The sequence below is a fragment of the Sus scrofa genome, chromosome X (genome assembly GCF_054392235.1).
Source record: "Sus scrofa isolate SSC_HxYL_T2T_F1_AM1 chromosome X, Sscrofa_HxYL_maternal_Yorkshire_Landrace_v2.0, whole genome shotgun sequence".
In the NCBI taxonomy this organism is placed as follows: Eukaryota; Metazoa; Chordata; class Mammalia; order Artiodactyla; family Suidae; genus Sus; species Sus scrofa.
This window is the reverse complement of record NC_139401.1, coordinates 122,126,807-122,140,168: the sequence shown is the minus strand read 5'-3', so window position 1 is coordinate 122,140,168 and position 13,362 is coordinate 122,126,807. Positions and strand designations below refer to the sequence as shown.

The 13,362-nt window shown below is 45.3% G+C and overlaps 1 protein-coding gene across 24 annotated transcripts in view; it reads left to right on the top strand.

The window, feature by feature from the left end:
* The first annotated feature begins 828 nt into the window (after positions 1-828).
* Positions 829-13,362, top strand: part of ARHGEF6 (Rac/Cdc42 guanine nucleotide exchange factor 6) — a 117,102-nt gene continuing 104,568 nt past the window's right edge. For 6 of the 24 annotated variants that reach the window (XM_085006740.1, XM_085006739.1, XM_085006735.1 and 3 more), the window contains exon 1: positions 12,949-13,133. In XM_085006740.1, the coding sequence (XP_084862866.1) occupies positions 13,062-13,133 (72 nt within the window). In that variant the 5' untranslated portion in view covers positions 12,949-13,061. Of the gene's footprint in view, positions 1,820-2,976; positions 3,061-12,505; positions 12,748-12,948; positions 13,134-13,362 lie in introns of those variants that run through there. The other 18 variants (XM_085006733.1, XM_085006732.1, XM_085006727.1 and 15 more) reach the window with 7 other exon arrangements.

The following is a 13,362-nucleotide window of genomic DNA, read 5'->3' as shown; positions in this document are numbered from 1 at the left end:
CTGGTGTTATCACTGCAGTGGCTGTGGTCACTGCTGTGGCGTGGGTTCGCTCCCTGGCCTGGGAACTTCCACATGCCACAGGCCTGGCCAAAAAATAATAACAATAAATTTTAATAAAGGATTCTGAAGCTTAGCAGGATCCCATGCATGAAGAGGGGGTGGTGATGGTGAGTACCATGCATTTGCTGATATCAGGCTATACTATGAAAGTTGGCCTTGTCATAAATTTCCCAATAATATGGCTATTTCAGCCTATTGTGAAAATGATTGAGAATAGTGAAGACCTCTTGTTATAGACCAGCTGTTTTTTCAGAACAGCAATTTTTTGGTTTGTTTTTAGGGCTGCACCTGTGGTATATGGAAGGTCCCAGGCTAGGGGTTGAACTGGAGCTGCAGCTGCCAGCCTACACTACAGCCACGGCCATGCAGGATCTGAGCCGTGTCTGAGATCTATGCCGCAGCTTGACCAGGAATTGAACCTGCATCCTCACGGGCATTATGTTGGGTTCTTAACCTGCTGAGCCACAACAGGAACTCCCTAGAGCAGCATTTTTAATGCAGAATGTTTCTTGCTGGGGAAGCACCAACGTTCCAGACTGTAGTATAGACAGAGGACAAGGGTTCTTTTGTTCTCAAAAGTTCTGTTTTCAAGTGCTTTTTACTTGCTTATGTGACTGTGTCTGAGCCTTTGCTAAGGGTACTGCAGCTGGATTGTGTAGTGGAACCGGGTCCAGAAAAAGAATCATTCAAGAATGCAAGTAAACAGGATGTCAGATGCTATCCTTAGCCTATTTCCCTAAACATAGCTTTTTGGCTGCAAAGTAAAATGCCATTCTTCTAGCCTGTGCGTATACACAGAGATGGCTGACAGCAGGCACAGTCTTCATTTGCTTGGCATGGTGTCACCGAGCAACTCAACGTGTTTTGCAAGGAAGGACCGTGACACATCACCTCGGTGAGACGGTATGGGGACATCCGGCCACCTCTTGGAAGACTTTTCCCAGCCTACCTTCCCTGAGCTGTGTTGTGCCAGCAAGCTCCCCACGAGGCTCAGATCTGTCTGACCTAAGAGCCAGTTGGCATCTTCCTCTTGACAGAAGCCAGATTTTCACTGGGGCTAGACTATTTATTGACTGCATTTTTCCCAGACTGGACCACGAGTATCTCATTTCCAAGGTCCCCTGAAGTGCCGGCTCACCTCTGTGTTCCCAGGGCTCTGGCTTCCTCCTCTCTCCTCCTGCCCAGCATCCTCTTCACTTCCTTCCCTTACAGCTTCTTGAACCGTTGAGCTTTTTTTTTTTTTTTTGGGGGGGGGTGTGTGTGTATGTGTGTGTGTGTGTGTATATCCTTCTTCTTCTTCTTTTTTAATCCTAATGAAGTTGTTTCGCAGATTTTGAAAACGAAGCCCAGTGTCATCCAGGATTGTTTTTTCCCATTCTATTTCCACATCTCTGAGTGTGATCTCTGTGGTTTATAAGATCCCATAATTGGAGTGGCTTCCACCCTCGCCTGAGAAAAGTTGTTTTAGAGCTTTGCTCTGCAAGCACCAGAAGAGAAGTCATAAAAAGGAAGACAACAGCAGATGCAATCGCGGATGTGGCTTTAGTCCTTGCAGCTGCCCCAGAGAGCTGTTCGGAGCATACGGTCCTCAGTAATGAATCCAGAAGAGCGAATCGTGACATGGCTTATCTCCTTGGGAGTATTAGATTCCCCCAAAAAGACCATCTGTGATCCAGAGGAGTTCTTGAAGTCCTCGCTGAAAAATGGGGTAGTGCTTTGCAAGCTGATCAACAGACTCAGGCCCGGCTCTGTAGAGAAGGTAAGGGCGATTTGCAGTATCTGGAGATTTTCCATTGCCCGGGTCATGGGATGCGCCTACTTTAATCTCTTTCTAAGCCTCAGCCCTTCCCTCGTTGGCCAAAAGTCCGAAAATGACGTGTTAGCCTTTAGTCACTGGCCACCGAATATTAGTACAGTGAGAACCTGTTGCACCCCTGGGGCCAGGGGACAAGGGGAACACCCGTGTCACCAGCTTGCTCTGCCATAGACATGCCTGTTATACCTCCCTGTGTACCAAGGACATGGTTTGAACTTGGGCTACCTCGGAGTCCGTGGAATAATGGGGTGATTTATACCAGATGGTGGTGGTGCTTATTGATAGGAGGTCAAAAATCAGTGCAGATTGTCTTCTCAAAGAAAGAAAAAATATCCATTGAAAGAGAGGCGACTTAGCAACCAAGAGAAATAATCCAAAAATGTCACATAGCAGGTTTGTTAAGACAATAGAAACCAAATATGTTTTGAATGCAGCGTGTCTTCAAAGTGAAACTAACCGTACGCTCTTAAAAAAAAAAAATCCAGTGTTGCAAATATCAGGCTCATGAGGATGGATCATTTAAAAAGGGGGCACTTTAATTAAGTTTAAAGGTGGAGCCTCACAATTATTTTCTTAAGGGAAATGTGACTGTGAATACAGTTCTCCTGCTTCCTGGAGCCTCTCTGTACTTTTACTGAGCAAATCAATTTACTTATAATTTCTTAAACTTGAAAAACGGTGATAACATGATGAGGCGATGTCAAGAAATGTGATCTAAAGTAGAGAGCAGCAAAGGAGAAACATAATTTTTAAGAAATTATCACGAGGATTATGGAGGGAGGTACTAGGCTGAGAGCAGGAACCGGGATCAAAAAACTGGGTCCCTCCGATTTGCTATCACGACGATTTGGCAGAAAGCATGAGAAAACGTTTGCGAGTAGACATGGCTGGGGACTAAGGGCTTGGTGACATTTGAAATAAGACCGACCGTTTAGATTTTTGCATCACTTCCTTCAGTGGTAAATTTCTCTTCCTGGATTGACAGCGACGCTGGCCCTGCCTTAACAAGTGTACCTTCTCTAGTTCTCAGCCAGTGATGCATACGACATGCCCCTCCTAGGGTGACAGTCTCCGAGTGACATTTGACTCTGTTTCTCTAGTACTGTCTGGAGCCCCAAACCGAAGCTGACTGCACCAACAACATCAGTGACTTCCTGAAAGGATGTGCCGCCCTTCAGGTGGAGGTAAGGCCACTCAGGGTGCCTTCCCTGGCATCATATCATCATCTTTCCCTCGATTGTAGTGGAAAGTGCTGTAGTAAAACAGCCAACAGGAAGCTTGTGGAGACCGTGGTTAAGCTCGGTGGTCCCGGGTCGCGGCTTGCTGGTTTGTCTTTTCCAGAAACCGACTCCCAAACAAAACAATATCAACATTCTAAATATGGTACCTTTCATTCTTTCCTTTTTTGTTGTTTTTTGTTTGTGGCATATGGAGGTTCCCAGGCTAGGGGTCTAATCAGAGCTACACCTGCCAGCCTACACCAGAGCCACAGCAACGTAGGATCCAAGCCGCATCTGCAACCTACACCACAGCTCTGGGCAACGCCGGATCCTTAACCCAAACCTGAAAGCTCGTGGTTCCTAGTCGGATTTGTTCCCACTGCTCGACGACAGGAACTCCAAAATATGGTACCTTTCAGAGCTTCTGTTGTGGTTCAGTGATAATAAACCCGACTAGGATCCATGAGCATGCAGGTTCGATCCCTGGCCTCGCTCAGTGGGTTAAGGATCCGGCGTTGCCCAGAGCTGTGGTGTAGGTCCCAGACGCGGCTCGGATCCCGTGTGGATGTGGCTGTGGCTGTGGTGTAAGCCAGCAGCTGCAGCTCTGATTTGACTCCGAGCCTGGGAACTTCCATATGCTGTGGGTGCAGCCCTAAAAAGAAAAAAAAATGTAGCGCTAAGAGCCCCAAGCTCCAAAGGTCTATGAGGCAAGGTATGCAGAGTGCTCAGCACAGGACCAGGGACATAAGAAGTGTAGATGAGAAGTGTAGCAGTATTTGTGGAGAAGTATTAGCAATGGTTTGAGCCCAGACGCTGATGTCCGACTGCTTGGGTTCAAATCTGTTTTCTCTCACTAGTAGCTTTGTGACCTTGGCCATGTAACTGAACTACGCCTTTATGCCTCAGCCTCCCCACCTGTAAAATGGCAACCATAGCGCACCCAGCTCATAGGATCCGAGTGAGAGTTCAATGAATTCATGGCCCTGGAAGAGTGTGGGTGCGTAGTAAGTCTTTTCCGAGTGTCAGCTGTCAGGGGTAGCAGTGCAAGTACTTTTGCCCCAGAGAAACTTTGCTTCCTGCAGAATTTTCCCTAAAGTTAGCCATAGCATCAGACTTGTCTCAGAATATTTTATTGCAGGGTTCCCTGTTGCCCAATTTTAGCTGAGGGTGTGTGTGTGTGTGTGTGTGTGTGTGTGTGTGTGTGTGTGTGTGTGTGTGTACGCAGCATGGGCACATGGGTGTGTATGGCTTTTGAGGTTTTTTATCTGTCAAATAAAAGCAAGGTGAGGTTGCCAATGATTTCTGCACTCTGAAGCTGCCACAAGGGGTACCGAGCTTCTTTGCAGTTCTAAGTACATTCGATGATGCAGAAACACCTCCTGGGGCTGGCATTGTTGGAGAATGAGTGGTTTCACAGGAGTGGATTTTTCTGATAACTCATGCTTACTCCTTGAAGCACCCATTCTTAAAATATTTTTATCCGCTTTGGATACAAATCTTTCTTAAAAAAGTATAACGTAATTTTCATTTCTTACATGAAAGGCACCAGGCATATTTTCATCTCTTTCTGGTAATTCGGCTGGCCTGAACATCACATGAATATTATGAGAAGGCAACACCTCGCATCATAATTCAGCACGTACCTTTTCTGGCTTGACAGACAGACCTGGGTCAGAATCTTGCCTTGGTCAATTACTGACTGTGTGACTAGTTACTTGGCCTCTCTCTGCTCCAGGTTCCACATCTGTATAATGGAGACATTCATAATATCTCATGCAAGAATTGGGGATTGTTTTATTTATTTATCTTGCCTGCATCATGCTGAAGGTCCCAGGCCAGGGATCGAACCTGCGCCATAGCAGTGACCCCAGCCAAAGCAGTGACAATACCTGATCCTTAACCCGGTGGGCCACCAGGGAACTTCTGCCTAGGATTTTTTTTTCTTTTTTTTGTCTTTTTGCCTTTTCTAGGGCTGCTCCCACGGCATATGGAGGTTCCCAGGCTAGAGGTCAAATCGGAGCTGTAGCCACCGGCCTACGCCAGAGCCACAGCAACGTGGGATCCGAGCCGCGTCTGCAACCTACACCACAGCTCTCGGCAACGCCGGATCCTTAACCCACTGAGCAAGGGCAGGGATCGAACCCGAAACCTCATGGTTCCTAGTCGGATTCGTTAACCACTGCGCCACGACCGGAACTCCTGCCTAGGATCGTTTTAAGGATAAAAGAAATAATGCATTTAAGGCACTTAGTATGTCACTGCGCAGAACACAGGCATAACAGGAAACACTGCTTTGGGAAAGATCCCCTGTGTTCTCCTTAGTTGCTGGAAGCAGTAATAAATCCCTCTCATGGAAAAAAAAAAAACCATGCATAATAGCAGCTCACTCGCACTGTCGTTAGTAGGTTGTACCGTGTGCAAAAGCAGGACTCTTCGAACCCTGAGGGGAATCTCATAAGATCCATACTTAAATGATACTGAAAGCTGAGCTGGGGTGCACCCAGCAGCCAAGAATACTGACCGTCCAGTCTGAAGCTCCCAGGTAGCTAGGAGACAGACGTAAATAAAATATTCGCAAATTTAAAAAATTATTATAAAGTTGAACATATTTGGGAGTTCTCTCGTGGCATTGTCACTGCCGTGGCCTGGGTCTGGGAATTTTTGCATGGTGCGGGCGTAGCCAAAAAATAAATTAATTAATTAAAATAAAATAAAATCGAATATATTTGACATAGGACATTGTGTAAATTTAACGTGTGCGATGTGTTACTTTGATACATTTAGGTGTTAGATTATGAATGCCATTGTTATGGATTGGAGTATGATTGCAGTTTATTGCATCCTGTGAGGACAGTATGACTGTTGTCTGTGTTCACTGTCGTGGGCATTAGCTCTCTGTGGTGTATTTACCACTCCTTGCAAGTTCGTACCCTTAGCCAACGTTGGTTTCTATCCTCCCGCCCCTCGCCCCCTGATAACCACCACTGGACTCTCGCTCTGTTGTTGCTGTTGTTGTTTTTTTTGCCACGCCCTCAGCATGTGGAAGTTCCTGGGCCAGGGATGGAACTCAAGCCACAGCAGCCACCCGAGCTGCAGCAGTTGACACCACCAGGTCCTTAACCTGCTGCACCACAGGGGAACTCCCTCTTGTCACTTTTAGATAGAGTATCTCTCAAGCCTAAAGTACTGAGCACAGTGCCTAGTATAAGGCACGCTTAATAAAGTTTTCTTGATGCTATAAAACGGTTAATGCACAAAAAGCAAGAAGAGCAGGGCTTGATAATGGCCAAGAACACACTATTGTTTCTATAAAGAAAGAGTGCCAGCTTGGAATGGTTGGTTTGGAAATGTAGAAAAATGAAGCCTGAGATGCAGCAGTGCACTGACAATTTTTTTTTTTTTTTTTTGTCTTTTTGCTATTTCTTTGGGCCGTTCCCGCGGCATATGGAGGTTCCCAGGCTAGGGGTCGAATCGGAGCTCTAGCTGCCAAACCTACGCCAGAGCCACAGCAACGCGGGATCCGAGCCACGTCTGCAACCTACACCACAGCTCATGGCAACGCCGGATCGTTAACCCACTGAGCAAGGGCAGGGATGGAACCCGCAACCTCATGGTTCCTAGTTGGATTCGTTAACCACTGCGCCACGACGGGAACTCCTGCACTGACAATTTGAGTGTTTTCTGTGGGGCGTGGTGTCTGCATTAAAGAGCTGCTGGCTTCTGAGAACTCCCTGGTGGCGGGTTGGGGATCTGGCATTGTTACTGCTGTGGCACAGATTTGATCTCTGGACTGGGAACTTCCTCATGCCTCGCACACACACACACACAAAAGCTACTGCCTTCTGACCCTGCAGATGGCCAGTGGACTTCTCCAAGCGACCTTCATCTTTGTGTTCTCATGTGGCTGTAGTGTCCCAGGGCCTCCGGGGCTCACATAGCTAGCAACTGCTCAGGGGAGTCTGTGGAGACAGCTGGGAAACAAACGTGTCTCTGAAGCACCTCCCAAACTTTGATAATATCTTTTTTCTTTTCTTTTTTTTTTCCTTTTTTAAAATTTTTATCTTTTTTCCTTTTCTAGGACCGCTCCCACGGCATATGGAGGTTCCCAGGCTAGGGGTCTAATCGGAGCTGTAGCCACCAGCCTATGCCAGAGCCACAGCAATGCCAGATCTGAGCCACGTCTTTGACCTACGCCACAGCTCACGGCAACGCTGAATCCTTAACCCACTGAGTGAGGCCAGGGATCGAACTTGCGTCCTCCTGGATGTTAGTAAGTTTCGTTTCCACTGAGCCATGATGGGAACTCCCTGTGTTCTTTTTGATGATAGCCGTTCTGACAGGTGTGAGGTATGATCTCATTGCGGTTTTGATTCAAATTTCCCTGATGATTAGTGATGTTAAGTATGTTTTCACGTGCCTGTTGGCCATCTGCATTTCCTCTTTGGAAAAATGTCTATTCAGTTTTTCTGCCCTTTTTTTTTTTTAAAGAAGATATGAAATGTATTTATTATATATATATGAATATATATACTTATATATACAATGGAATATTACTCATCCATGAAAATAATGAAATTTTGCTATTTACAACAACATGGATGGACTTGGAGGGTACTATGCTTAGTAAAATAAGTCAGAGAAAAACAAATACAGTATGTAATCACTTATATGTGGATTTTTTTCCATTTTTTATTACTCAAATGAATTTATCACATCTGTAGTTGTATAATGATATTGATCATAACAATCTGATTTCATAGGATTTCCATCCCACAGCCCAAGCACATCCCCCCACCCGCAAACTGTCTCCTCCGGAGACCGTAAGTTTTTTCAATGTCTGTGAGTCAGCATCTGTTCTGCAAAGAAGTTCCGTCTGTCCTTTTTTTCAGATTCCACATGTCAGTGAAAGCATTGGATGTTGGTGTCTCATTGTATGGCTGACTTCACTTAGCATGATAGTTTCTAGGTCCATCCATATTGCTAAGAATGCCGGTATTTTGTTCTTTTTAATGGCTGAGTAATATTCCATTGTGTATATGTACCACATCTTCTGGATCCACTCCTCTGTCGATGGGCATTTAGGTTGTTTCCATGTCTTGGCTATGGTAAATAGTGCTGCAATGAACATTGGAGTACAAGTGTCTTTGCGAGTCGTGGTTTTCTCTGGGTAGATGCCCAGGAGTGGGATTGCTGGATCAAATGGTAGTTCTCTGTGTAGTTTTCTGAGGAATCTCCATCCTGCTTTCCACAGTGGTTGCACCAATTTACAATCCCACCAACAGTGTACTAGGGTTCCTTTTTCTCCACCCCTTCTCCAGCACTTGTTGTTTGTAGACTTTTGGATGATGGCCATTCTGGCTGGTGTACGGTGGTACCTCAGAGTGGTTTTGATTTTCATTTCTCTAATCATGAGTGATGTTGAATATCTTTTCTTGTGTTTCTTGCTTCTGCCCGTTTTTTAATTGGGGTGTTTGGTTTTTTTTTTTTTTTTTTTTTTTGGTGTTGAGTTATATGAGCTGTTTATATGTGTCAGATATTGTGCCCTTTATTGATCATAATATCATTTGCAGATATTTACTCCCATTCAGTATGTTGTCTCAGTTTTGTTGCTGGTTTTCTTTGCTGTGCAAAAGCTTTAAAGTATAATTAGGCACCATTTGTTCATTTTTGCTTTTATTTCTTTTGCTTTAGAAGGCAGACCCTCCACACCAAATATTACTTTATGCCAGAATGTTCAGCCTATGTTTTCCTATAGAAATTTTTATAGTATCCGGTCTTGCCTTTAGGTCTTTAACTAATTTTGAGTTTATTTATTTATTTATTGCTTTTTTAGGGCCACACCTGCAGCATATGGAAGTTCCAGGGCTAGGGGTAGAATCAGAGCTGCAGCTGCTGGCCTATGCCACTGCCACAGCCACAGCAATGTCAGATCCGAGGCGCATCTGTGACCTACACCACAGCTCATGGCAATACCAGATCCTTAACCCACTGAGCAAGGCCAGGGATTGAACCTGCATCCTCATGGATACTAGTCAGGTTCATTACTGCTGAGCCATAACAGGAACTTTGGAATTTATTTTTGTGTAGTATTAGAGAATGGTATTTCATTGTTTTACATGCAGCTCTTCAGTTTTCCCAGTACCACTTATTGAAGAGACTGTCTTTTCTCCAAAAGGTATATTCTTGCCTCCTTTGTTGTAGATTAATTGGCTGTAGGTTCATGGGTTTATTTCTGGACTTTCTCTCTTGTTCCATTGATCAATGTGTCTGTTTTTGTGCCAGTACCATACTGTTTGGATTGCTGTAGCTTTGTAGTATAGTCTGTAGTCAGGGCACATGATTTCTCCAGCTCTGTCCTTCTTTGTCAAGATTGTTTTGGCTATTTGGAGTCTTTTGTGTTTCCATCAGATTTTAAAATTCTAGTTCTGTGAAAAGTGCCATGGGTATTTTGATGATAGTATGTTTTGAAACACAGAAGTTTTTTGGTCTTTCGTCTTTTTAGGGCTGCACCCTCGACATATGAAGGTTCCCAGGCTAGGGGTCGAATCGGAGCTGTTGCTGCCAGCCTATGCCAGAGCCGCAGCAATGCCAGATCTGAGTCGCATCTGCAACCTACACCACAGCTCATGGCAACACGGGATCCTTAACCCACTGAGCGAGGCCAGGGATCAAACCCGCAACCTCCTGGTTCCTAGTTGGATTCGTTTCCACTGCGCCACAACGGGAACTCCCGAAACACAAAAGTTTTTAAATGCTGATGAAGTCAAATTTCATCAAATTGCTTGTGTTTTGGGTAACTACGTGTAAGAAACCATTGCCTAACGCAAGGTCGTGAAGCTCTACTCCTGTTTTCCTCTAAGAATGTTCAAGGTTTAGCCCTTACATTTAGTTCTTTGACCATTTTGAGTTACTTTGTGTTCGGGGTGTGAGATAGGGGTCTGGGTTCATTCTTTCACACGTGGATAGCCAATTATCTCAACACCATTTGTTGAAAAGCCTTTTCTTTCTCTCATTGACTTGATTAATGTAGCTGTGTAGTAAGCTTTCAGATCAGAAAGCATGCGTCCGCCAACTTTGTTCTTCATTTTCAAAATAATTTTGGCTACTCTTGATCTCTTGTGTGCCCATATGGATTTTAGGATCAGCCTGTCCATTTCTGCAAAAAAGCCAGCTGGAATTTTAATAAGGATTGTGTTCAGTCTGTATATTGCTTTGGGGAGTACTGCCATCTGAACCATATTAAGTCTTCTGATCCATAAACACAGGATGTCTTTCCATTGATTTAGGTCTTTAAAATTTCATTCAACATTGTTTTGTAATTTTCAGGGAACATGCCTTGGGCCTCCTTAGTTGAGTTTATCCAAAGTATTTTATTCCTTTTGAAACTATTATGAATAGAATTGTTTTCTTAATTTCATATCTGGGTGGTTCATTACCAGTGCGTAGCAATACCATTGATTTCTGTCTATTGATCTTGTGTCCTTCAGCTTTGTTTAACTTGTTCATTAGGCCTGATAGTTTGCTGGATTCCTTGTGGTTTTCTTGTACGAGATCATGTCATCTGGGCACTTCTTCTCTTACTTCTTCCCTTCCAATCTGGATGCCTTTTATTTCATGTCCTTGGCTCATTTGCCTGGCTAGAACCTTTAGAACAGGGCTGAAGAGAAGTGATGAGAATGACCCCCAGTCTTGTTTTTGATCTTAGGGGGAAGCTTTCAGTTTTTCATCATTCCTTACCTTGTTGTGAGTTTTCATAGATGCTCTTTATCAGGTTGAAGGAGTTCACTTCTTTTTTTGTTTTATTTTGTTTTAGGGCTGCACCCGTGGCATATGAAGGTTCCCAGATGAAGGGGTGAATGTGGGCCTACGCCACAGCCACAGCAACACCGGATCCGAGCCACGTCTGCAACCCACACCATAGATCCCACGGCAATGATGGATACCCGACCCACTGAGCGAGGCCAGGGATTGAACCCACATCCTCAGGGATACTAGTCAGGTTCGTTACTGCTGAGCCACAATGAATTCCAGGAATTCACTTCTATTCCTAGTGTTTTGAGTGTTTTTGTCTTGAAAGGGTGCCAAATGCTATCTGTTAAGGCGACCCCTGGTTCCGTCTTTTATTATGGTATGTTGTATTACATTGATTAATTTTCATATGTTAAATCAATCTTGCATTCCTGGGATAAATACCAGTGGGTCATGTTGTATATGTATATAGAGGTTTGTGCACAGCAGTGATTAGACTTTTTTTTTTTTTTTTGTCTTCTTAGGGCTGTACCAGTGGCGTATGGAGGTTCCCAGGCTAGGGGTCGAATCATCTGTGACCTACACCACAGCTCACAGCAACACCGGAGCCCTGACCCACTGAGCAAGGCCAAGGATCAAACCTGAGTCCTCGTGGATCCTAGTCAGATTCGTTTCCTCTGAGCCATGATGGGAACTCCAACAGTAGTTATTCTCGAAGCATCTTTCTTCACAGAAATGGGATTACTGTGTCAAAATTTGATACTCTCAATTTCCCCTTCAAAATGCTATACGAAGTTATAGTCCCACTAATAGTGTAGAAAGTGCCTTCTTCCTCATATCCCTGGTGGCCCTGGATATTATTTATCTTTCTGGGGGGCCGCACTCACAGCATGTAGAAGTTCCTGGGCCGGGGATTGAACCCGTGCCACGGCAGTGACCTGAGCCACTGTAGTGACGCCAGATACTTAACCCACTGATCTACATGGGAACTCCTGCATATTATTTATCTTTAATGTTTGCTAAAATGTTGGGTGAAAATGGTATTTAATTTAGTGCTCTGACTTGAATTTCATGATTCCTAGTGAGTTTAGACGTTTCTCACCCCTTTGTAGTTCATTTGTATTTCCTTTACTGGGAACCAAATGTATCTTTTTTATTTATTTACTGAATGGAGAGGGTAGGGAGGACGCTCAGGCCTCAAGTGAAAATCTTCCAGAACATATAGAAAAATCCTCGTGTCTAGGTAGAGTGTTGCTAATGTGATCAGGCCGTCCCTTGACAACGCTATTCTAGGAATGGTACTTTTGTCTTTGTCCTGCCTTGGAACTTGGCAGGAGTCAGGGACAGATACTGTTCTCGTGCTCATTTGAGAGTGGCCTGGGTGGTACCTGTCTGGCTGTGTTGTCCTGGCTACAGCCCCATGAATGATGGGTCTGTCCCAGCTCCAGATACCCTGCCATCTCCTACTCTGCTCCGGGGCCAAACCTACTTTGCAAAAAGATGTTTTGTTCATGAAAGATTTCATCGAATGAACGTGAGGCTGTTTGTGCTTCCTTCTTTCTTTCTCTTTCTCCTTCCTTTCCTCCCTCCTTCTCTCTCTCACCAGCTGGTATCGGTGTGGCTTTTTCTTTGCCCCCATCCGCTCACTGCCTCCTGTCTCCCTGAGTCACTCCATCTGCCTTGTCATTGGAACAGCATGGGTGCCCTCCCCAAAGTGGGGCCTGTGGGATGGACGATTTGCCATTTCCCAGGGGCTGCTCTGCAGGGAAGCAATTCTGGAAGGAAGGCATTTCTACTAATGATCATGAGTCAAGGCTAAATCTACCGAAAGAGAATTCCAGCTCTAGGAGAGCAAAGCCTCCCTGGAGCAGCGCCGCGGCACAAGGCCAGGCAGTAACTGCGGTGGGTATCAGCGGACCTTCCTTCAGGCCCTGAACCCGCCACCTCCTCTTAGAGAAGCCACAGTCCCCTAGAGCTCTTCATCTGTAAAATGAAGAGACCGGAGTAAGAAAGAGCTGGTAGAGCCTCACTGTTGGACACGGTTTTTAACTGGACCATTTCCATCAGTTTCCGCTGGGGAAAGCTTTGTGTATTTAGCTGCTCAATTTGAGCTAGTGGGAGGACTAAAGAGGATTTGGGTAAGTTTTTGCTCTTTTTTTTTCCCCCCCGTTGAATCAATCTGCCACTCCTACTGGAATTTCCATGAGTTACATCAAATGACACCCGTGACCGGCCATCCTAGTCTACCGGCTGCGTTGTATTTCTGTAAAAACTGGACTGCAAGTAAGGTCGGAAATATATTTCCCATCTGCCACGAGCCGTCTCATTCTCCCTCAAAGGGATTATGTGATGGGGGGCCTTTTATCAGACAGCGCGGGCAGGGCAGCCAGGAGAGTTCGGAGAGGGGAGGGGTGTGCAGGGCCGCTGGGGAGCGCTTCCTCGCTGGGGTGTCTCCGCGGCTCACCCTAGAGCTCGGGGGGTCCGAGCCGCGCCCGGGGCCGGAGGCGGAAGCGGGCT